Source organism: Rhinolophus sinicus, linkage group LG01 (assembly GCF_036562045.2).
Source record: "Rhinolophus sinicus isolate RSC01 linkage group LG01, ASM3656204v1, whole genome shotgun sequence".
NCBI classification, from domain to species: Eukaryota; Metazoa; Chordata; class Mammalia; order Chiroptera; family Rhinolophidae; genus Rhinolophus; species Rhinolophus sinicus.
In genome coordinates, this window is record NC_133751.1 from 70,482,453 (window position 1) to 70,508,811 (window position 26,359).

Here is a 26,359-nt window from a genome sequence, read left to right on the forward strand (position 1 = left end):
TTATAGGAAGAAAGTATTTTGAATTGGATTAATCAGAAATGGAGAAAGAGACTATTATGGAAGTGGATAAAAGGTATGGGATAAAAGTCAGAAGTGCTAGAGAAGTCTCTTAGAGAAACAGCCATCTCAAAATTGAGGTAAGTGCATTTATATACATACTGACACTAGAGTACAGATATATGAAATCAGGACCACTCTGGAAATTCTAGGATGTAGATTGCTGTACCCCTACCTAAGGATTTTGATAATAATCAATAGCCTTGGATAATCAAATGCCTGTTAGCATTTTCATGTTAACAGGCAGTAATAGATACTATTAAATTAATCTCTATTAAACTTGATTATAAATATTAATCTCTATTAATATTAATATTAAATATTAATCTCTATTATTATTTTCTGATGAGAAGTCAGGCACCATAGCAGACATGGAGGCCCTCACTGGCATTGGACACATTACAACATGAAGGTAGCTGCCTAAAGCAACTCTCCATTTAGGTAAGCTTAATTTAACCAAGGGCTCCATATTGAACTGACTTTTAAAGGAAGAATCTAAAAAATAAATCACCCAGAAATGCTTACTACAATTGAACGAATGAATGAACACTAAGTTTAGACATATGGGTAACATTTATCTTAAATAATATATTATTTACATTATTCTCTCAGAAGTCCGTATGTGGCCTTTACCAATTTTTTATTTTTATTTTTTACATGTCAAAAGAACTTCAAGAAAAATTTGCCAAGACTAAAATCAAGACCAAGTAGTCAAATTTGAAGTTAGACTGATAATATCTATGTAAAGCCTAATTCACAAATAATGAATAAATATATTCTCTGAAAACAATTTTGTTACTTTGTTCTGAACATTTTAAATAACTCAACTCTCTGTCCAGATTCCATTGCACTTAAAAAAGAATCACTCCCAATAAAGATAATCATGAGTGCTTTTAAATAAAGAAAGCTATTAAGTCCTCTAAAATTTGGAAGAGACTTTCATTGTATTTAGCTTACTATATTTCACTTTAGTAGTTCTTTTACTTCTACTTACTCATGAGTAAATCAAGAGTCACCCATAATTAACACTTATAGTTCCCTGATGGCTGTGTGAATTGAACACAGTTTCAAATAAAGATTTAATGTTCTGATTGCACCTCAAGTATGAACAGTCTAAATATAATTTTTTTAAAAATCATGGCAAAAAATGCAATTTATATAAATCAATGGTTAGAATAATGCCTTTTAGCATGAATTCCCAAGTAGCATTGATCATTAAACGGGTTTTTTTCCTCCAAAGTTTAGCATTACATCTGAGTTAATGCTTTAGCCTTAACATGGTTTGAGGTACTGTAAAAATATTTTGGTGGTCACATTAAAAAGTTGTGGTTTATTTCCAGTTATTCTGAGTTGACAGTGATAAGTCTTTGGAAAGGATATTATAGATTGGCACTTTGTTACATCATCTTGTTCAAAAACAGTGATGGACTCGCTATAAAATTTCCAAGCTTTTTAAAACAAATTTCCTAGTTATACAGACTGAGGGATGAGGTGACACTGTGTATGGCCATAACTCCCTGAACACACCCATCTCATCTGTAGACAGATTCTGATATCCTCCCTGTTCCCTAAAATTCCTGGGAGTACCCTCAGCTAGCTTGAGAAACTATAATTTTATAAACAATTAATTTCACTATAACGGAAACTCAACAACAATTACTGAATAGCATCTGTTCAGAGCAGTTTATTAAATATCAAGAAAGGTTACAAAGGCAGTATAGCAGTCATGGTTTCCATTTCTAAAGAACTTATAATCAAGAAAATATAAAAATAGGAGAACCACAAATACACATATATAAGGACAAATAGCATGTAATTTTTATAATGAATCAGTTCTTGGAACAGTGCCAAGGATTCAAAACGAAGAGCTATCTTTATAACATAGAACCAAGTGGAATTATACTATAAAAAGTCTTATGAAAAGATGTGAATTAGAAGCTCTTCTCTCTGGATTGCTCAGAACCTTTTAAAAGGCTAACATTTAATTATTTTATTTTAATCTTTTTTTTTTTTTTTTTTTTTTTTTTAGTATCGAGTATTGGTGATTAGAATGAAGCCAGCTAGCTCTTTCAGATCATTTAATCTGCATAAAATAATCCAATCAGAATTAGAAATAGCACTGAAGGAACTATTGCATAATTAAGTTTTGTTTCCTTCCCTCCCTCCCTCCCTCTTTCCCTCCCTCCCTCCATCCCTCCCTCCCTCCCTCCTTTTCTTAAGACAGTACTAACACTCCCACTCAGGCTATTGAGCCACAAATCAGAAACAGATAGCAATGAGAATCAAGGTCAGAGGATTTCAACTTCTGAAAAGTCACATAATTAATGCACTGATTCAGTTCAGTGTTGGTTTATATGTGTACAGTAAGTCTAGAACTTTCTTAGAGCATTTCTACAATGATAGCAAGTCAAAAAACTGAATCCCAATCTTACTTTTAACAAAATTATTAGATTCCATTTGATTCTACTAAAAATTTTGACTCTAAAATATTTTCCTTCATGTACCACTTATGTCCTATTTAAAAAAAAATTATGAAGCATATTCTCTGTGCTAATTATTGTGGCTGATACAGAGATGAATAGAACATATAAAGAGATCATGGCGACTTCGGTGCCATGGGAAAAAACACTATTAGAGAGGCCGAGTCTTCCTAATTTCTGTATTTCTCAGGTGAGATGAGAATTACTTATAACTATCTATTTCTCCTCAGGATGCTAGGTACTGAAGGAACTCTAGTAACCAAGGAAAACTACTGTCTTTCAATTAATTCACTAAATTTCCTTATTTGTGATGAAGTTTATACAGGAAAAATAAAATGATGTGCCATGCAAATAATTAATGTTATTAATAGCAACTAACAAAAATAGGTATTAACTCCCCCAATCCTGAGAGAAAGCATGGCATTACACAGTCATCTTATAAACTGGACTTGATGCAAATTAAGAACTTCTGCTCTTTAAAAATCACTATTAAAAGAATGACAAGCAAGAGAATGGGGAAGTATTTTCAAATCACGTATCTGACAAAGGACTTGTATCCAAAATGTCTTATTCTACTGGGGCTATTTTGAGAAATTACCATGGACTGGGTGGCTTAAAGAACAAACATTTATTTCTCACTGATTTGGAGGCTGGGAAGTCCAAGCCTTCTATTTGTCTAAGATTTTGGTTCTTGGTGAGGGCCCTCTTCCTGGTTTGCAGACACCTGTCTTCTTACTGTACCCTCACATGGCAGAGAGCAGAAAGAGAAATAAGTTTTCTCCTATCTCTTCTTCTAAGGCACTAATCCTATCATGAGCGCTCCACCCTCATGAGCTACGTGATTACTTCCCAAAGACTCCATCTCCAAATACCATTAGGAATCGGGGTTCCAAAATATGCAGTTTGGGGAGACACAAACATGCTATCAATTACAAAAAATATACAAAGAACTCTCAAAACTCAACAATAAAAACATAATCCAAGAAAAAATAATAAGCAAATAATTTAACAGAAACTTCACCAAAGAAGATAAACAGATGATAAACCAGCAAATGAAAAAAAAAAAATTTCCATATATTAGTAACTAGGAAACACTACAAATTAAAATTATAATGAAATACAACCACACACTTATCAGAGTGCCTAAAATTTGAAAAAGGCTGTTCATAGCAAATGGTGGTTAGGGTATGGAGGAAGTCACGCACTGCTGGTGGGGACATAAATGGTAAAACCACTTAGGATGACAGTTTGCATCTTTTTAAAAATTTACACGTTTTAAGTTACGTTTACCATATGACCCAGCCATTTTATACCTAGGCACTTACCCAACAGAAATGAAAACATATGTGTACACAAAGACTTAACATGTAATTGTTCAAGCAGTATTGTTTGTAATAGTCCCAAATTGGAAACTACTGAATTATCTATCAACAGGTAAACATATTAAAAAATGTCGTATACCTATTAGTTATATCTACCTAAAAGGAATGAACTACTGATCAACAAACATAAAGGAATCTCCAAATTATTATATGGTGAGACCAAAAAAGAGGACATACTGTATAATTCTAGTATATAAAATTCAAGAACATGTAAACTAACATACACTTGTATAGACAGAAAGCAGATCTGTGATTGGTTCTCTGGGGATGTGGAAGGGGGACAAGGGAAGGATGAGCGGGGAAGATTACGAAGGGGCACAAGGAAACTTACGAAAATGATGGCTATGTGTATTATCTTGACTGTGGTGATGTTTCGTGGATATGTATGTATGTATGTATGTATGTGTTTGTGTAAAGTATGTGAAATGTATCAAACTCACACTTTACATGGGTATAGTTTGTTGTATGCCAATTAGCCTTCAATAAAATTATTTTTAAAAAAGGAAAAACAGCTGTCATCATAAGCATTTATCTATTTGTCACTAAAAATGTAAGCTCCATAAAGGTAGTAATTTTATCTGTTTTGTTAGCTATGTATTCCCAGTATGGACCATATTAAGTACTCAAGTAATATTTGTTTGATAAATGAATGACCGAAGAGAAAAAACACGACCAGAACTATGAATAAAAAAATGTAGACTCCATACATTTTAATTTCATTCCAAGCACTACTAAGTTTATAATAAAAGTATCAATAATTTCCAAAAGAAATAGAAGTTGAGTTTACATGAGTCAAAGTAGTATCAGTTTTATTCTTCTACTAAAATAATTTCACTGATTGATCTCTTCAATATTTTTATTAGTAATCATGTTAACTTCTTTTTAAGTGAATAATAATGATAACAGCAAACATATAATGTTAACTATGTGTCAGGCACTGTTCCAAGGAGGTAACCTATGGTAACTTATTAATCCCTATAAAACCTTATAAAGTAGGTTTATTTTTTCCTCATTTATAAGAGTGGTTAGTCAGAGCTTTGATTTAGTAAAAATACTTCAAATGTTACATCTATATTTGAATACATATTTCACTGTTATTATAACAGTTTATAAATCATTATTTTAGCCAAGCTTTGTTGATCTCAAAACTTCTTCCCTCACACCAGAACAAGGCCCAAAACTTGTCTTGTTAATTGCCACTGCCTATTAACTGGAGGCAATATGAAAGAGGAAAACTTTTTTGCTACTCAAGTACAAAACCATGCTAGAAGTACTCAGTCCTCATTTACTTGAAGAATTCACCCAGTCATATAATTTCCTTTAATTTGGAAGAAAAATGCTAACTCTTCTATTATCTTACTCCCTCCTTTCTCCCTGACCCCAAAGCTCATAATTACTGGTAGTATCTGGAAACATGTTAAAATATTCAGAACCTGGGAGAAAACCACACCATTGATGATATTTATAATTAACACAAGAAGTTTAACTAAAAATATTATTGAAAAATGGCAGTGATGTGTTGGAAAGATGAGTTTTGGGAAGAAATAATGGGAATCTATAAAACAACAAAGAAATAGTCTCAGAGATATAGAGGAAAAACTAATGGTGGCTAGAAGTGAGTGAAGTGGGGATGAGGGAGAAGGGAAAGGGATTAGGCAGCATAAATTGGTAACTACAATATTGCCACGGAGATATGAAACAGTTTGGAGAATATAATCAATAATCTTGTAAAGATTTTGTAGGGTGTCAGATGGGCACATGTCTTATTAGAGACCACTTCATGGACAGTGTAGATGCCAGACCACTGCACTGTACACCTGAAGCTGAAGCTGAGTAATATTGTATGTGAACTATAATTTAATATATATATATAGTCATGGGACATGGAGTATAGCATAGGGAATAGAGCCAATGGAATTGTAACAGATATATACGATGTCAGAGGGGCAATAGATTGGGGGAGGGGGATTATCACTTTGTGAGGGATGAAATGTCTAACTACTACATTGTTTTGTATACTTGCAACTAAACAAACAAACAAACAAACAAACAAACTATAGAGTAGTAGGGTGGTAAGTATAAGAAAGCCGTAAGTGAAATAGGGCATAATTGGTAACTGAAATTAAGATACCTGGAGGGCATATCTCTAACTGCGGATCTTGATAACAAATAGGAATATCATGTTTCTAAAACTAAATAGTTTGCGAATGTTTGAGTTCTAGTAATAACACAGTTTTCTATTTTTTATCTTATTTTATAAATCAGAGGTAATATATAATTCATCTTACTACACTTTCTGTACTACAAATTTGGATACCAAGGAGCAATGTACATACTAATTCACGCTGGAATAAAAAAAAACAACAGTTTCATATTTATTTATAAAATGTTTAAATGGTCATAAGTGGCCAGGAAAGTGTTAAGGAATTACCGCTTATAGAAAAAAGTGGCTTTTTAAAGACTTGAAAAGATGCTGAAACTCACTAGTAATGGGATTGTGAAGTTACAATTGTTACCTATCAGATTACCAATAACCAAGTAAAATACATATGCTATTGGTAAGGATTTGGAGAAACAGGTACTTTCAAGCATTACTCATAGAAGTGAAAAGCAGTACAGTATTTATAAAAGAAAATTTGACAGTATCAAAAGCATAAACACATTTACTATTTGATGTAGCAAGATCAAGTCTAAAAATTTACCCTGCAGATTATACTTGCATAGATACAAAATACCATATATACAAAACTATTCACTGCAGCATTATTGGTTGATTAAAATATTGACATTATAAACTATGTAATATGTACATATTAGAATCACCTGTAGATATAAGAATGAGAACGTTCCACATCCCAATACAAATCTCCAGTGTATCTTAGTAGAAATCGCAGGCCATATAACAGTGTATACACATTACCTTTTGTATAGGAAAAGATACAAATTGTCTATGTGTGTTTCCTGTCTATGCTCAAAATAACCATATTGAGACAAGAAATTTATAAAGTGGTTTTCTGTAGCAGGTGATAGGGGTAGAGTAAATAAGAATGGAAGTGCGAGGGAAACTTTAGAAAATACTCTTTAATATTGTTTTGCATATATTATCTACTGAAGAAAAATATGTAGAAACACTTCTTTCACAATACTCTGTCATGAACATTTACAAAAATGTGTTAAAAAATGTGATCTACAATAGTGAATTATTAGGGAAATATCATAATTTCTCCAGACAGTAGATTCTGCTGAAGTACTGCCATAACCGTATGACTGATTAAACATTCCAGTCCAGTAATATTGCTGCTGTTTGACTGAAATTCCTGTTATGATCCTCTGTAGAGTCAAGTAATAGTAGCTGTTTCAAGGATGCTACTAGTCCTGACTTTCCAAGAATAAATGGTATTTTAGGCTGAAACACAGAATATTCTAAAAGATTTATATTTATGTTGAGATTTTTCTGTATCAGAACCCAAACTGTATTCAGTATGTGTATATATATATGTTTTATCCCTGAAAATGTTCCTTGGATCATTTTAGTTGGTTTGGGAAATATTTGTCTTTCACATCAAAGTATACAACTCTTCCAATACAAAGCTAAAAAAATAGCATTATTCATAGAATGCACAGTGTTGTCCCCAAAGCTTTTAAATGAGCTATTTTTCAGTATTTCATGCTGGATTTGAAGCTGAATTAAGACAAAGCCCCCTCCAACTGTCAGCATTTAGCTAGAGGTCCTAATCATTGCTTTCTTTTGAAAGCAAAATAAACAAGGAATGAAAAAAGATAACTTGTTATTAGGTTGGTTCAAAAGTAATTGTGGTTTAAGCGGTTAAAAACAATTGTAAAAATCGCAATTACATTTGTACCAACCTAATATTTGTAGCAAATAGATAATATATCTAGAAAATTCAAGAAAACAAACTAGAACACTATTAAAATGAATAAGAAATTTGAGAAAAGAGGCTAGATACAAGACTCATATTAAAAAGCCAAAGCATTTATACAAGCTAATGCTAACCAATTAGAAAAAGCCATGGATGTGGTCTGGGTTGGGAGAGCCCCATTTAAAATTAAATTACCTAAAATGCCTAAAATAAATGTAATAAGAAATGTAGAAAACATATACCAAAAAAAAAAAAAGGACTTTACACAACTTCCAGAAACTATAAGGAAAAAAACAGAGAGATGTGACTACATAAAAACTTAAACCTTCTGTACAGAGACTATAAAGTTGAAACTTAAGAGATGGTTGTAAGAAAAGATTATTGTCCATATCAGAGTTGTTAAAAATTTAACAAGCGAAGCTCAAAAAGTAACTGAAAATTTAAAAAATTATGGAAATAGGTAGTTTACAGAACAACAAATAGGCAGTTATGAAACTTCATCAACTAATCTACAACGCTTTTAAATGAGCTATTTTTCCAGTTTTATCAAACTGGCAAAAAGAAAATTCCACTAAACAGTATTAAAGAGGGAAATAATATACAGTCGTCCCCCTTATCCATGTGAATATGTTCCCAGACCTCTAGCGGATGCCTGAAACCACAGATAATACCAACCCTTTTATATTATGTTTATTCCTATACATGCATACCTATGATAAAGTTTAATTTATAAATTAGGCACAGTAAGAAATGAATTACTAATCAAATACTAATAGAAAATTATAACAATATACTGTAATAAAAGTTCTGTGAATGGTTTGGGGGCCATTATTAAGTAAAATATGGGTTACTTGAACACAAGAACTGTGATACCATAACAGTTGATCTGATCATTGAGATGGCTACTAAGTGACTAATGTGGCATACACAGCATGGATACACTGGACAAAGGGAAAATTTCTGTCCCAAATGAGGTGGAGCAGGATGGCGCAAGATTTCATCACACTACTCAGAACAACACACAATATAAAACTTACAAATTGTTTATTTCTGAATTTTTCCATTAAATATTTTTGGACTGTGGTTACCGTGGGTAACACACTGTGGAAAGTAAAATCACAGATAAGGGTGGACTACTGCACTATTTATAGGAATAAACTCATAAATTGACACAACCAGTTTGGCCAGAAATATGGTACCATTTAAATGTTGAAAAAATTTTTCACAGTAATCGTATTTTTTTTGCACATATTTTATGAATACATGTGTATAATAAAGTATATAAAAGTAACCTCACTATAAAAATTATAGTTATAGAAAAAAATTGGAAACAACCTAGAAATATAATTAGGTAATTTGTGGTATATTAACACGATGGAATACTATTATAGCCATTAAGAATGAGATACAGAGATAGCAATAGTGTTTAAACTTGAATGTGCATTTAAATTCACCTGGTGAGCTAGATAAAATGACCATTGTCTCCAACCCCCGAGATTCTGATTCAGTAAACCTGAAATTATGTTCAAGAATCTTCATTTTTAACAACCCAGAGGATTTTTGATAATGGTGAAAACGTTGGCCCCTCTGAAAAATATTGGTCTGTAATAGAGTGGAAAAACAATTTCTAGAACAATATGTATTCTATGACCACATTTGTGTTTTTAAAAAATATTTGTAGATATAAATGTGAATGATGTACGCATGAAAGTCAATTCATGGAAAAAGTCTGGGAGGATAGTTAGGTTCCTAACAACAGTGATCTCTGCTAAAACACAAACAGCCATATAATTAACATATGACATTATAATGCACGGATTATAAATTGTCTTACTCGTGGATAATGAGAATATCCTAAATTACTCTTAAAATCTTTATAAAATTAAGAATGATTCCATCTCCAACTCAAGTTCTGACTCTCCTAAGCAAAATGATAGCAACTAGTCGACCCTTAGCAATATTTTATAGAATCAGTTTTATAGCTAGAAGAGGAAAACAAACAATTACATTTTTCACCAGCTTAATTTTACAGATGAGGCCAAAGTCACAATATTACTACATAGTCTCTGACTCCCAAAGTCCAATGTTGTTATCCATTGCCAGGTGCTCTCCCCTCAATTTTCTTTCTAAAATTTCGATTACTTTTCCACATAACTTCATTTCCACCCAGGTTTATGCTTTGAATTATGCCTTTTACTACAAGTCAAATTACTCTAATCAACAACTGAGTTATTTAATCACAAGTTTCAAAACTCCTGCCTCCAAAATCGATCCATCCAGGAAGCCTTCCTTCTCTGACTTCAAGGATACTAAAAATTGCAGTTTGCACCACTGTCAACTCAAATCATTCAAGAAAAATCTTCGTTTTGTTTATTTAGAAGGGCCTACATATATATCATTCGTATTTTCTTAACTAAAACCGAGGATACATGATCTGAGCCAAATAATTTTTTCCCAATTCATAAGCTTTTAAGAATATTTAATTTTAAAATATTAAATAACAAGTTGTATATTCAATTAATTTTACAGACAATAAACATATCTGCAATTAGAACTGTCCTAGAAAATTACTAACAGCATTCTAAAAACATTCCCAAAACAGAATCTAGAAATCCTCTGGTTAACTACTACCGTGCTTCCCTGAAAATAAGACCTAGCTGGACCATCAGCTCTAATGCGTCTTTTAGAGAAAAATTAATATAAGACCTGGGTCTTATTTTACTATTCTAATTTTTGCTCTAAAAGATGCATTAGAGCTGATGGTCTGGCTAGGTCTTATTTTCGGGGAAACAGGGTAGCTTTGTGGAGGAAGGACGACAGCTATCCTTCTGTAGCAATTCACAACAAACCTAGTTAAATATTTTGTTGACCTTTCTTACTACTTGTTAAGTTCATTTATCACCAAAAGAAATGTGAAGCTACACTCTTTATGTGCGAAGAGGTCATAAAAGATGGCATGTCTTCGCCCCCAAGACATCCAACTTGTGTAAGATGACAAAGCTGGTGCCCACTGTTAATGAGTATACATGCTGTGCTCGGACAGGGGACTGACTATATGGGCAACAAAAGAATAGAAACTGATAATATCTTAACAGATATATTCCCTTGGAGTTTTTCCACCAAATTAAATAAATTAATTGTTGGGCAAATGATTTGCCTTATTCAAACTGAAGATATAGGACATTTTTTAGGAAGAAAATATTAAAGAACATTGCCACAGGTAATAAAACCACAATATAGGGTTACAGCCCCATTAGGTTGCTTGAGTGACAGAGGAAAAGAACAAAAACAAAAAAACTAAAGCTAAAAATAAATGTATTCAAATATTCTGATGATTTAAACTTTCCCAAGCAGAGCATATTAATCTAGTTATAGAACATGAGATAGAAGCACTGAATCGATACTTTCACATGAATTACTGTAAACTGATTCCAAAAGAAACTTTAAAAGTTATCATAAATGTAATAGGGGATCCGATATTCATGGACAGACTTTTAAATTGTAATGCAAACCTTTTGTTCGTAAATAAAGGAATGTTAAAATTTAGACGTTGAGTATACGGAAAAGAAACAAAAATAAAACACAGACTCCAAGGAGGAAAAGCTCTTCATCATACCCTACCAAAGACATTCAATTTTCCTACCTTTTATTTTATGTAAAAATGCATATTTTATAATGAATCTGTATATGAATAAAACTGTATAACAATAAATCTTCAGCCATAAGCTTTTAGTAAGAATTTGTACTCTTAATACTGCGTCAATTTGTCTTAGTGGCCATAACTTTTTCCTTCTTAGCAATTTGTAGACAAAATTTGATCCTCAATATGTTCCAGAAAAATGGTTACATATTATTATGCAATAATTAATGTACCATGACTGGATATTTTTTTGAAACAAATAATATACATTGCTTAGCATTTCTATTTCACTTTAATTTTAAGTATGTCCCTGAACACTTACCTGAAATAGAAGGTCTTTTTGAGGCAAAGGGGGGGATCGTTCATCATACATAGGAGGTGGTTTATGTGTGGGTGGAAGGTCAATCCTGCATTAAAAAGGTTTAAAAATGTGACTTCTACATTTAGCAAAACTTTAAAAAACATAACTAAAAGGAAAAACAATCAAGATTCTTAAATTTTGAGGACATTTTCCTCATATTAATATTTATATTAGTGTACACTGCGTGTTTAATTTAGCTCCTATTTCCGTTAGGTTATAACAGATGGTGAAAAAAGCAAACTGGTTTTAAAGGTTCCAATGTTGAAGACAATCTAGTCAATTCATATTTAAAGAAGCGACTCAAATAGAAGCATTTTGGGCAAATTATTACTAAGCCAGTAATCTAGTGTATGACCAATTTACTTATGTTTTACACATTTTTACATCTACCTGTGCCTGCCAACACTTTAAAGACAGTCAAATATGTGTGTAATGGAAGGCACTATCTCCAAAGTGTCATAACAGCGACTTAAAAGGCTATGTCTTAAAATAATAAAAAAGTTTATACTGTATTTTGGAAATACTTCCAAAACTAATTTTCAAAAGCATGGTCAATCTTAGAATATGCATCATGCAAATTAAGATTTTCAATCTACAGACCATTATAAATCTTACAACCTGAAACACACAAAGGGATCATTAGGAAACCTTAGGAAATGCATCTCCTGATGCCAAAATGATCTAATCTATTTTAAAAGACCACAGTATTTCATGTATTTTAAACATTGTTGAGTTGCAAAAAAAAAAAAAAATATATAAAATAAACGTATCCTGTAGCCCTTTGCATTTTAGAAAATAAAATTTTATGTATTCTCATACTTTTGACATTGGTCTTTTGATTCTACAGCAAAGAGCAATTTCAGCTTTATAATTCTATCTCAGAGATTGAGCCCAAAACACTGCTTTCTCTTCAAAGAAAAATAGGCACATTTTATAATTCACCAAAACCAAAATTCTTTAAGGAAAAAGCTTTAAAACTTGACGGATTGAATAAGTCTTAGCACTTGTAAGTTTATTTGTATCTATACATAAGACAGGTATATACAATCTGAAGAAACAAACTTCTAAGACTTTTTGTATCTGTCTTTCAGCTACATCAAAGACCTGCATTTTTATTCAAAAAGCAGGGCAATATAGAGTGCCATCATATTACCACTTGGAAAGCTGTCTAATGTACTGTAGGTGAAAAAGATGTCTAATATATTTGTCTCCAGCAGCCCCTTGACACTGTTTATTAACCAAGATGTAGTATGAGATGTTCTGATGAAACCATGGTCATCTCACAAAGATCTAACAATAGCTTTACTTTCATCCCTTAGACACTTAACGTATGAGTAGCTGTAACGATATAAATACTGGCACATACTGAATATTCATAGTTGAACACAGGCAAAAAATGTTACCTACACTTTATCAAGATAGGAAGGTCTCTTTTTTCGAGGAGTCAGCAGCACAGTCACAAAGACAGCGATGATGAGAAGGGCAAGGACAGCTCCAATTACAGCTCCAGCTATGGCGATGGAAGAGGTCTGCTTAAATGGAACATCTGTGAAGTAACAAAAATTAGGCTTTTCAGTTTTAAAGAGTTCTTCAATTTGCCTGCCCTAATTTCTACAATGTGCAAGTATGTTATCCAATAGCAAGCTTAGAGGACCCCAAACTTGATTCACTGCTTTTCGTAGCATTATGCTAACACCCTTCTTGCTTTTCAGATGTCACCTTAGCACTCCAGCTTTGCTTTTCTCAAGTTATGAAAACAGTATCTCCAACCATGTATCAATGAGTGAATCTATTCTCTATGGGCAAAGAACGTCTGGAGGAGAAAAGAAGACAGAGAAAAGGATGAAAAAACTTTTAAGTTCTTGCTCTAAAAGGTGATAAAAAAAACAAAAAAATTTCAGTATCCTTTAATAGTTAACCAACGATCTAGACATTTACCATTTTTATTCTATTTAAATATAAAAGAAATTCTATTGAAGAAACCAAAAATCTTCAAGGAGCAAAACATCAACAAAAATATCCCAGACTTAATAGTCAAAAGTGATACTGTAAAACTGAAAAGTTTGAAAAATAGAAGTATTACTAAAATACTATTATAATTTCCCTTGATTCATGCATTTAATAAAACATATGCTTAAGACAGTATCTCTATTACAAAGTTAAATGAAAATTCTTCCCTATCTCCTAGCTATATACTACATATCATTTCTGAATGCCAATTTCTCTTTCCCAGACTTCACACCACAAATTATATAAGAAATGATTTTATAAACATACATGTCACATAATTAAGTAACCTTATTTTGTTAACTACCAAATAAGAGAATTTACTAAAACTATTATAATTATATATTTTCAAATGTAAGTATTCTGGATATGACAAAACTATCAGTCCTTAATGTATTATTTTGACAATTTCAACCATGTTAAATCTAATCACTAAATTAGTTACAAAGGTTACAAAGTACCTTCAATATATACATTTTGTTTTATCCTTCTAACCAGTAAGAATTTCAGATAACATTCTATAAATAAAGATACTGCAGTTTGAAAGTTAAAAATTCTGCCAAAGGTCAATCAATGAGCAGTACAGAACACAAGACTGAAATAAGACTGAAATAAAGCTAGGTAGGGGTAGGAAAGAAGCTTTATGGCCTTACTGGGAGAGAATGGTTGTGACATCTGCTGTAGACTCTCCTTTTGGATTCGCTATATGATAATGAAGAGCTCTTAGTCTTCAGTTAAACTGACAATCACATACACTCTTAAATAGTTCATTACTGTTGGGATCCAGATGTGGCAAATTTAAAAGGAATTAAAGCACTATCAGTTTTGAAATGTTTCACCTACTTATCAGTGGTATTTCCATATAAATATATATTTTAAATATTTTCCAACTCTTTTTATTAAAATGTGAGTCATATGGTGCTTTGCATTGTCAAACATGTTTTCTTTCCAATTATAGAAAGTTCTTTAGCAAACTAAAAATCCTCGGTTTATTATGGGTCATTTCATTATTAGCCTCACTCTAGACTAAAAATCTTACACCAATGAGTACCAAGTAATCCATTTCAATAACCTTTCAAACACTGAGTAGAATCTAAAAATAGTAAAATACAATTACTTTAAACAATAAAACCAGCCCAGTAATTCAGGTTGTTACACTCATTTGCTAATACATCTGGTTTATCTTTCTATTGTTGCTCATTGCTCTACATACACCCTACTATCTCCACTTGAATATATGCTAGATGAGAAAAATATTTGAAACCTAAACCGTCAAATTTTACTCTGCCCTTGTCATTGTGAGAGATTTGGGATGACTTAGGGGTAATCTTCTATTCTACACTGGTTACTTTCCCCACCTTGAAATTATAGAAATTATAGCTTTGTATTCAGTCTTTAACAATAGGACAACTGAAAACTATTCCGGTTACGTGGCCAGGCTTATTTGGCTAACGTCACATACCTCGTTATTAGCACAAATAAAAAAACTCAATGTGTCAAGTATGCTACCTATCCCACACTAGTTATTCTAAAGGTTTCCCTTTAATGAAAATTTTTCTTTTGCCAAGGGATAAAGCAGTGCTGTGATTTTTGTCCAAGTGTACAGAATTTAAATTTTGAATGTTCTTGTTTTGATGACAACAGCAAAGTTAATACTATATTTATAGTAATACTTCTGAAATTATTTTTCAAAGTCAGGTTATTCTTTTAGTACAATTAGTCCAAATTGAGATTCTCAATGTACAGATTATATTCATCAAACCTCACAAGTCCTCCAAGAAAACCTTTTATCTAATCTTAGCAGTATTAAATTTGGTGGTGTTTTTAAGTCATACAACATAATCAGAGACTTTTACTATCCTAAAGTAATTCTCAACTCTGAACATACACAATTTTTAATATCCTGAAGTAACTCTCAAGTCTAAAAGATATAACTTTCTAAACATCTAAATTATGATCTACTTACCAAATTCTGTCCCATTAGTCGTATGATTTCTAGTTCTTGGATTCTTTAACTGAGTTGACTGTATATATACTATGACATTTCCTGCTATCTTCATTTGGGCATATTTATTTCACATGGTTCTATTCACTTTTTATTCATATTTATCCTCTTTTTAGCACTAGTTTTCTTAGTATCAGAACAGGCTAGAAAGTACTGGAAGAAAACTTATTTACCAACTGGATAATCTACTCTATGTATGTAGGTAAATTATGTTAAATATATATGAGCTATATTTCCTGTTTCCTGTTTTGATTCTTCTACTAATTGAGAAACAAGAAGAATATATTTAAGGATATAAACAGGTGATGAACACTAGTATGAAATGCAAAAGACAAGCTGAAACTTTTTACATTCAAGTCAAAGAATTTTGGTGAAAATTGAAAATTTAGCCCCAACACTGCCTCCCCCACATCCCTGCCCACATAATTTATATACTCTCTATTCTAGCTGAATCACTACATTAAGAAAAAAATTAAGTAAGAAAATACATAAAAATGTGGCATTTTTAAACATTAAGCTAGTTTACTGAATGAATGACGTGAAGTAACATTACCATCATCTAAGGAGATAATCTACTAAATCTAATTATATGCTTAGAAGCAGCAGAAAACAAAAAGACCAAAGTGTTGAAATATTTAGTATTAAAGGACTGGTGCATGTATCTCTCAAAACAATAGCTTCCTGTTATCACAGCAGCTATGTTTACCCACATGCATTGGAAACTCACCTCTAAAAACACAGAAATAGCATTCCTCAATACAACAAAAGTATACTGCCCATAATTAAAGATATGATACATATGTCTTATGAGGAAAATGTTCAAAAATCAGTTACAAATCATACCGAAAAAAAATTAAATGTAATAGATATAAGAAATAATTTTCATTACTTTTAGAAGAAAACATGTTATAGATACTAAACTGAATTAAAGTTTGTGTTTATTACTCTGATAATAAGGAATATGTGAAAGCTATTCAAACATGTGCTCACCTATTTCACATCTGAAACATTTTTAAAAATTAAATATTCTATACATTGTTTACAGTAATTTGCTAAAAACCATTTAAAATGGGTGAGTATTGAAATCTATAGGACCTTTTCACACTTACATTCAGATACCAAGTCCTAACAATTAAATGAAATGTTAAGTTTTGTTCCTTTTTTCACCTCTTGATTCCCTTCACCAAAACTTCAATGAGGCCATCCTGATTCACAGGCTACTGTGACACCCTACAAACTTACCTTTCCACCTTTTCTTTGTTCCCGTAATACGTAGCACTGTGTTGCCAATTTTTCCACCTAATCTCATTTATTTTTCAACAGGCCTCTTTTAATACTTTTTAATATGACATCTAAGTCTTTATTTATATCCACCCAAATATTTATCACTACTTTTTAACAGAAGTCCTCTATTTGAATTAGGTTGGTTTCCTCAGCCTCTCATCCAATAAATATCTTATAGCAACCTAACACATGCCAGGCCTTATGCTAAGTGCTAAAAACGAAGGATGAGTTTTACATAGTTTCTGTCCTCACAATATAACAAAGTCCCCAAAGTGGAATCACAGAATCGATAAATATATTTTCCAATGAAATACAGAAAGAGATTATCACTTATCTGAAAAAAGGAGGGGGGAGAGGGCATTTAATAAAAATAAATCTGTACTACATAGTATCTAACACATGGATAGGCACTGGTAAGCCCCATGTGGTCCATGTGTCACACAGGGTATCCATAGTATTCTATGTGAAGTGTCTAGTGGGATAGTTCCAGAATGAAATCAATTACACAGTTCCATTTTCTCTTGGTTGTTCCCTCTTAGCACAGTCAGCATTGTGTGACAAATTACGATGTATGAGAGCTCAGCTAAATGAAGTAATAACTTGTTTAGAGTTAACTAACAGTCAAAAATGTAAAGGAGGAAAGACACGGGTGCCCTGTGTGACAGGTGAACATCTGACACATGGACCAAGTGAGGGTATCAGTGTTCAACCATGTTATATACCAGTAACCATTTCTTCCTAGTAAAAGTTATTCCTGCAAAGAATTGGCAGAATGAAGGTAACACCAATAACATAGGCACAAATAACAAAACCCAAAAACCATCAACACAAATATGTTATTCTTAACACACAAACTTTATCAATTACATTATGTCGTAAAACCATTGCAATCTAATCAGATGTGACAAAAAAAAAAAAATCAAATACATTAGGACACCAACTAAAACAGAAATTTACATTCACTCCTAATAATAAATCTCACACTAAACCCATACTGTGTTGAAATGCTGTGTTTCCCAGAAAATAAGACCTAGCCGGAAAATGAGCTCTAATGCGTCTTTTGGAGCAAAAATTAATACAAGACCCGGTATTATATATTATATTATACGATATTATATTATCATATTATGTAAGACCGGGTCTTGTAGTAAAATAAGACCGGATCTTACATTAATTTTTGCCCAAAAGACGCATTAGAGCTGATTGTCTGGCTAGGTCTTATTTTCAGGGAAACATGGTAGTAGCTAAGGTGAGCGGTAAGGTTACTGTGATTAGCAAGACACTGAAAAACCAAACATCTCAAACAAGAAGACAAACTCTAAACCCAGTAGTTGGAAGGCAAATTGTTGTGGTCCCCAGCAATATATAATACTTCTTCCATTCTAATCTACTTGTTTTTTTCAGAGGTAGCATGTTAGCTATCATACCTAAAAAACAAGTATCAAAATATAATGGACCTGGAATCACACCTTTGAATCACTGAATCAAAAAGTATGAAACCAAGATTTTACAAAAGCAAATGAAGCACATTGAATCATGCGTTTTTTTTACATTATTTTTTACCACATTTTATTAAAATGTTTTAGTAAGAAGAAAAGTTAACCTTTAAAATGAAGCATACATTGTTTCCCCAAATATTATTGCTTTAGTGAAAAAAATCAGTATTTTAAAAATATTTCATCAGATGTTAAAATTTCCTATTGAATATTTTATAATGCATAGAGCAAGTTTCTATAACAACACATATATAACTTATAAACTTATACATATTAGGAGTGCATATTAATTTTTAGCTGATAGGTACATAAGTTTTTACCACTGATGTAGAGAAGATAGGTAAAAACAAAAATGTAAAGTTATGGTAGATACAAGATGATATAAAAAAAATATAGCCAGCAGTTATTAATCCTACAGGGGAAAGTTTCATAAAGCTATCATTTGAACTGGACCTTGAATATGTACTGGTTTCTCAGTGTGGAAAGGGGAGAAAAGGGAATTTCCAGCTAGAGGGAACAACATGAACATTATTCAGACAGCAAAGCACATGGTATGGTAAAAGAACAGCTAACAGATCTAGACATTAAGTAATTTCCTGTTAGTAGATCTAGGCTTTGAGCATCAAGTGGCTGCTAATTGCAAAAGGAAAGCAGGCATTATGTGCCTTCTGATGGAAGAACATACCACCATTTAAGAAGTAATCTTGCCCTCAAATTAAATCTTGATCTTATCAAGGCTCTAGATTTCAGTCAATTATACAGAAAGTATAGAGGTGCAACTGGCACAATCCAAACTAGGAAACCATAGGACAAATGAAGTCATTTCTTCAACAAATAAATTACAAGGGAAAAATGGTAGTAGGGAGGCTGGCATGTGGAGAACACATAGATTAAAAGACACTGCAACCAATCACAATGTATGGGTCACATGCACATACTAACTAAAACTGCAAAAATAGGTGATTCAAAATTTGAACACTCACTAGATACTTGATATTAAGGAATTTTTCCGTATAATAATTATCTGTGGTTACTTAGTTTCGAACTGTTCCTTATCTTTTAGAGTTATATACTGATATACCTTACAGATGAACTATGGCAGGAAGGATTATGTGGGTAAGAGTTTAAATAAAACAAGACTGACCATGAATTGATAATAATTGAAGCAGGTACATGGAGGTTCATTTCATTATTCTATCCTACTTTGTGTAATTTGCCATAATAAAATATTTTTCAAAAAGGCTAAGGCCTCTAGATCTAACTACCTCTGGCTTTTATATCAAACCATCCCACTTTCAAAACTAGGTTTTCCCTAAGATATTTCCCATAACTGAGACTGTGAAATTAGGTATTATGTATATATAGAAATATTATGCATGTCAGCAAATGAGGCCTTGAATTATTCTCAAGTTTTGAGGATTATTTATATTTATTCTATAATATGAAAGTCACTTTAACTGTTTCATCCATAGCGTCCAGCCAGAACAGCAGCTATTAACTTTTAAAAGGCAAGTGAAATAAGATATGCCAAAATTAAATCAAGTTTTATCTGTCTGAATTGAAATGAACATGATAAATAACTATTACCCAGATTCAAGAAAAAAAAAATTACTCCTAAGGGTATATATAGCAAAAGCTTTTGTAAACAATATTTGGTTTCAAGTTCTTGATTGAAATTTATCACTACTCAATAAAAAAGTATAGCTTACTGGAATATAAAACATTTTAAAAAACAGAAAAGTTGTATATTGTATTCACGATTCCAAAGATTCTTTCACGCATGAATTAAACTTAATCCAGTCAAAACGTATATTAAAACAAAAACAAACAAAAGAACTGCTGCTTGCTCTAAAATAATTTAAAGTTTAGAAAAAATGTATTATAATTTTAAACGTGAGAGAGAGAAAACAGGAAGAAGGTTATTACAGTTAGAAACAATGGCATTTCAAATCAAAGTAGCTCACAAGCAGTAAGCAAAAAACACTAAATGCCAACTTAAAAAACATCTTATGAAATGTGTTAATTCCAAACTAAAAGTCAATCCATAAAATCTGACTTATGTCAAAGTCAAAGCAAAAAATAATTGCTTCAACATATTCAAAGCTTCAAAATAGTTGTCATCATTACAACTTTATAGGACTCCACTGTAAAAGCAATTTAATTACCTCACAAAGAAAACTACTAGGGCTAGAGAGACAAGATAATTCATGATTCTAGAGAAATGTGTGTGTGTGTGTGTGTGTGATAGAAACTAAATGGTTAATTAAAAGCAAAGTTTATAATAGCTAACATACCAACTTAGATGCTCCCTCAAACTTTAACTGTATCCTTAACCTGATAGTCTTATTTGGGTAAAGGAATAAAACAGGTTTTTAAATCCCACAAAACATCATTAAAGGGAAACTAATTATGTCTCTCCCTCTCCAGGCCCCACCCCCCCGCCCCGCCAAGTATCATGAGGATAAAGAAGGGAATACAGAGCCATAGGCTTGTTATAGAAATATGTCTCTAAAGAATTTAAAAACAAACAAACAAAAAAAAACTTTCATTTAAATATCTGTATGACATTGGGAATACTAGCTAATAAGTAAGTTGACAAAAAAAAAAAAAAAATCAGTACAAATTAAAATTCAATCCAAACCCAATATACTTAAAATTTGAGAAAGCAGCGTTTTATGGATGATACATTTCTAATTAACAAGTCAACAGGAAAAACAATATATAAATCACTCCATTCGAAATAAAAATTCAATATGGGTACTTCCTTTCTTATATTTTACATTGATTACTTCCAATTTCTTATATTTTGCATTGATTACACTGATTACATTTACATTGTGAGAACTTCTTGTTCATATATTTTGTTTTAGCATGATTTACCAAAAGCAAAAATAAAATTCAGATCAGATGTTTTCACATATAAAATTGCTACATTCCTCTCGATTTTTGCACTTACAGATTGTACTTCCTATTGCCCATTATGCTAAACATTTAGCCAGGCTTATCTTTATAAAAATTTCCTATATATGGCTATCAGAAGCAATTTAGAGTAAGTAGAACTTACTACTGGGAAACCTTAATGGTTTCTTTAATGTTAGAATTATCAAATAGAAACCTTTTAGGCACATGGTAAAATATTAAATCTTTCAACTATAAAGTACTTCTCAAACATCACGCTTAAAGTTAACCCCTAGCCTATTAAAGTTTTAATGTATTTTAATAAAAGTGACAGGAAAAAATAAGAGTTGCAGTCACCTCCATTATATTATTGAAATATTTTAACCCGTGTGAAAGAAAAACCTAAAGTGAATACAAAAATGAAAAGACAATTCAAAGGATATGAAAGAAATAAATATAAACATGGCAAAAATTATTTTCATCTTTTCTGAGTAGGATTTTCATATATATATGTATATATACACACACATATATATGCTGTGTACATCTGATATTCAAAAATTAACTTAGCAAAAATGTTTATTTTATACTATTCATGCTTACAAACAAGACTCTATGTACAGTAAACATACATAAAGCTCAAATAAACAACAGTGCAATGCTTCAGAAAGTCTTAAGCATTAGTATCACATTCTTAAAATTTTGAAATCTTTTAGTTTGCCAAATAGTTTAGATTAAGGGTAGACAATATATCAAATACTCACTTGCAGCCTTCCATGTCACCCTCTCCAGCCAAAAACAAAACAAAAAACCCTAACTGCACAATGGCCACAATACAAAAGGAAATTCATAATCACTAGATTTTTAAAACAGTTCTTGAAATAAATTTTAATTTCCTTCAGATTATACTCAAGCTGAGATTTATACAGTATTGTAAATGTGATTGCTGATTCATATAGCACTGCAAATTATTATTCTAAAAGATGAAGTATTGTTCAAAAAAAGCCACAAATTCACATCTTCCATGGTGGCCATCTTTGTTGTGGCCATATCATTACTGATAATAATAATTTTTTTAAAAAGTCACTTCAATCACAGAGTATTATCAAGAAGTTTTGCTTCCAATGATTGGACCAAAGAGTTTGTATATCAATGGTTAATTATATTTAAAACCAGATATTTTTTAACAAGATATCAGTGAACTTAACTGTATTCTTAACTGCTATTATAGTCTATATTGAGTGTTTGGAAAGAGAAATAAAATAGGTTTCTAATTTCCAGAAAATACTGCTAGTTATAATAAAGGAAACTATGTTATAGTCATTTAGAATAAAGCCTTCCCTACATGCAAAACTGTATGAACATGTTAGAACTTTGCATTATAAAACATTATTTTTAGATTTTACAAGGATCAGGAAGGGGTAATTGGGAGGGTAAAAAAAAAAAAGTACCTATTTTGCGTTTTTGTTAACAAAATAATTTATTTAATTTATGATTCTCCTACTAACTTCCATTTCAATTCCCTGGCAAAAGACCTAAGGCAATTCTACACAGTCCTTTTTTCAAATCAATCATCAACTGAAAAAACATATTCTTTGGGCTTCAAAATAGTTGTCATTATTACAACTTAATAGGACTCCACTGTAAAAGCAATTTAATTACCTCACAAAGAAAATCTACATTTCAAGATTTAGATAACATTTTTTTTCCCAAACAACACATGATTTCTGGAAAGAATATACGTAATGAATTATGTAACCAAAATGAAACAAAAAAACCTCAAGAAGTTTCCAGTTTTAATTGGAAAAACAAAAATCTTGAAACATACATACAGTTAGGAGGGAAAAAGGGATGGTATGCCAATATCCATCAGCAAGTGTAAGTGGTTCTGTCATTCAGATTTTTCTCATTAAATCTCAAATTTCCAAGTTTATTTTAAATTTTACTTCTGTATATTTATCCGTTTGAACAACATCAATATTAAGTGACTAAAAGAAGTTCTAGAATATTTTTTATATAGATTCTTGGCTGAAACGTCTCATTTCTAAAACTGGCATTTTAATGCTACGTTACCCATGTTTATCCATATACTGAAATACCCTCTCTGCACTATATTTAACTGTGTACCATCTTTTCATTATTAGTCTTATATTTAGGACATAAAGCATTAAAACAAAACTACCACTTACTGTACCAAAATCCATTTCATATGACTACATAAGAGCTGTCCTCTGGAGATGAAAAACGTTATAATAATTATGATGTTTAAAAGGCATGTTTTTATTACTCTTGTATGTATTTTGGACAAAAATATTGAGCAGTTAATTATGCTCTTCCACACATTATGTTCACTGAGTTTACTACCACAGTTTTAGTGCAACAAAATACCTTTGAAAAGCCACTCTACAGTAATTATGGCAAGGCTCATTAAAATGCAGAGGTAAAGATTCCATTTGTATAGAAACTTAGAAGATAATGTTTGAAAAAGTGTTTTATCAGGTTGAATTTTTTTTGTATACTAAAATATATATAAACCTTTCTTGAATTAGTTTAATAGTCGATTTTGATGTAGTATCATTTAGTGGTGATAAATTTTGAGAGGTATATGTTTATAAACATTATATTTGAGATTATAATCTTAGGTAAACATTTAATACACAATGCCAAGGTAGTTTCCTTTTTTTTTAATTTTTGTACCAAAAAGTCATACATTTAGTGTTGACATTTCCTCTTACCTGTGTGCCTTAGACCAATAAAGTACTCTGCATTAAAATTTAAATCTTGAGACAGTAGTACAGCATTGAAAAAAAATTGTAAAGCAGCTCAGATACATTGAACTCAGATTTTACATTTTCATTTGTCAAATTAGAATATAAAAAGTAAGCTTGAAAATCAAGTTGAAAAAGCTTATTCTTCCTCAAGAAAAAGTATGAACAATCTGAAAAATGAACAACTAGTATGAATGAAACATTGTACATAGTTAAGTCACATTTAGTGGTTGCTAAACATACCACTCCCTCCTGGAAATTACTGAACCATCTACATGAGAAACTAAGTCATCTTCATTTTCGTCATAATGTTCATCACTGACGAACTTCATTCCCATTTTTAGATCTTCGTAATAATCCATTGGTCTTTCAAACCTATTGAGATTTTCTACATTGTTCCACTGAGTTTTTTCAGGCTCTTCTAAGTAGTCTTTCCGTATTAGATTGTTCACTGGATTTTTGTTTTCTTTTTTTACACTGTCTGGGTAAGAATCAAGCTCATCCTGTTGAAGAACATCTATTTGTGATTCTTTTTGCATATCTGATGGTGGAATGTAGTTCTTGGCAAAGTAGTCTCCACGAAACGTCCGTCTTCTCCTATAGCAGAATATTCCAGCCAAAACACTTACAAGTATTACGAAGAGAGCCCCACCCACTACACTAGCAATGATCGTGCCAATTGTGTCATCCTTAATTGTTGCCAAAGTTGACAATGGGAAGGGCAATTTTTTTGGTTCTGTTGCTAGATCCTCGATGTCAGCAGTTGAGGGATGCCATTGAACTGTAGGCTGAAGGGTGGTAGTAGTAGGAGGATCTAATGGAAACAGTAAAGATAGACAAGACACAGAAAGGCAAAGAATGTCAATGCAGGCTGATTCAGCAGCAAGTTGAAAAGACAGCATAGTTAATGAATATATATTCATAGTAACAATAGTTTTTCATTCTTAATTTGATTTAAGATTAGAATGCATTGGTACTTATATATTTTTCAAAAATAACAAAACTGACACTTAGTCAGTTACCAATGAAGTAAAAGGAATGAAAAATTATCTATGGTATAAATCCTAAATTATTAGGCATGATACTGTACTCAAAGAAATACGTTTCATTGTGTGTGTGTCTTTTTTCGATGAAGAGTATTACTTAAGTGTCCTACATATAGCTGGCTTAAGAATCATCATGCCAAAAACTTAAATAATATCAAATAATGCAAATGTGCCAGTAACACAAAGAAATAAAATGAAAAATTAAAATGTTTCCTTAATATCCATTTTTACCTAATACAGTTTATTTTTGTAAGATCTGAACTTATCTGTAAAAGAATGAAAAACTATAGAATCTTGTTAAGTGGCCACAGTATAAGCTGTTGTTGTAATAATTCTCTCAAAAATATTTTCCTTAAATAAAGAGAACTCTTCAATTTTTAAAAAGGATCTATGTGGTACATAACATCATTTAGTAATTTAAAAAATAAAAAAGCATGCTGCAACTGTGTTCGCCAAATGGGTAATTATCAAATGAGACTAAAAAACAAAATGAAAACATGTTATAAACTATAAAATGTTATAAAAATGTCATAATCATGTCTATACCCCATGGGTAAGATATTTGAACATTTAGGAAATTGAAGGATTTCAACCATATCTGCAAAATTTAATGTCACATTTCTTTAGGATGGAGTCTCAAAAAAAGTAGCTAATATTTTAGAGAGAACATTCTAATAATACTTAAATATTAGATGCAAATGATCCTGTGTATTGCCATTAGATTACAGAGTAAATAGCCATTAATATTAAAAAGCAACTAAACATAAACAGTAAAAATTAAAGACTGGTTAATTATCAATTAAGTGGTATTTGTAGGTCATGTTACACAAAACTCTAGAGTTTGAAGAAATGATGAAGTAAAAAATTTTGAATTTCTTCACTGATAAAAACAAATGACCCAAATGGTAATCTCCTATAATTAATTTTTAAATGAGCAGTATTGATAGAGCTTTTAAAAAATGATTGTTAGAAAAATACTAAATCTACATGGGGTAAGTTACTCTAAAATTACAAGCTAAAGAAAAATACTTACTGAGACAGGTTTCATCACGGA

The 26,359-nt window shown here is 31.5% G+C and overlaps 1 protein-coding gene across 5 annotated transcripts in view; it reads right to left on the minus strand.

The window, feature by feature from the left end:
• Window positions 1–26,359, minus strand: part of NECTIN3 (nectin cell adhesion molecule 3) — a 123,524-nt gene that overhangs the window by 40,992 nt on the left and 56,173 nt on the right. For 3 of the 5 annotated variants that reach the window (XM_074332178.1, XM_019711639.2, XM_074332182.1), the window contains exons 6-7: window positions 13,209–13,347; window positions 11,763–11,847 (exon numbers count right to left, since the gene is read on the minus strand). In XM_074332178.1, coding sequence (XP_074188279.1) covers window positions 11,763–11,847; window positions 13,209–13,347 — 224 coding nt within the window. Of the gene's footprint in view, window positions 1–11,762; window positions 11,848–13,208; window positions 13,348–23,270; window positions 25,074–26,359 lie in introns of those variants that run through there. The other 2 variants (XM_074332175.1, XM_074332190.1) reach the window with 1 other exon arrangement.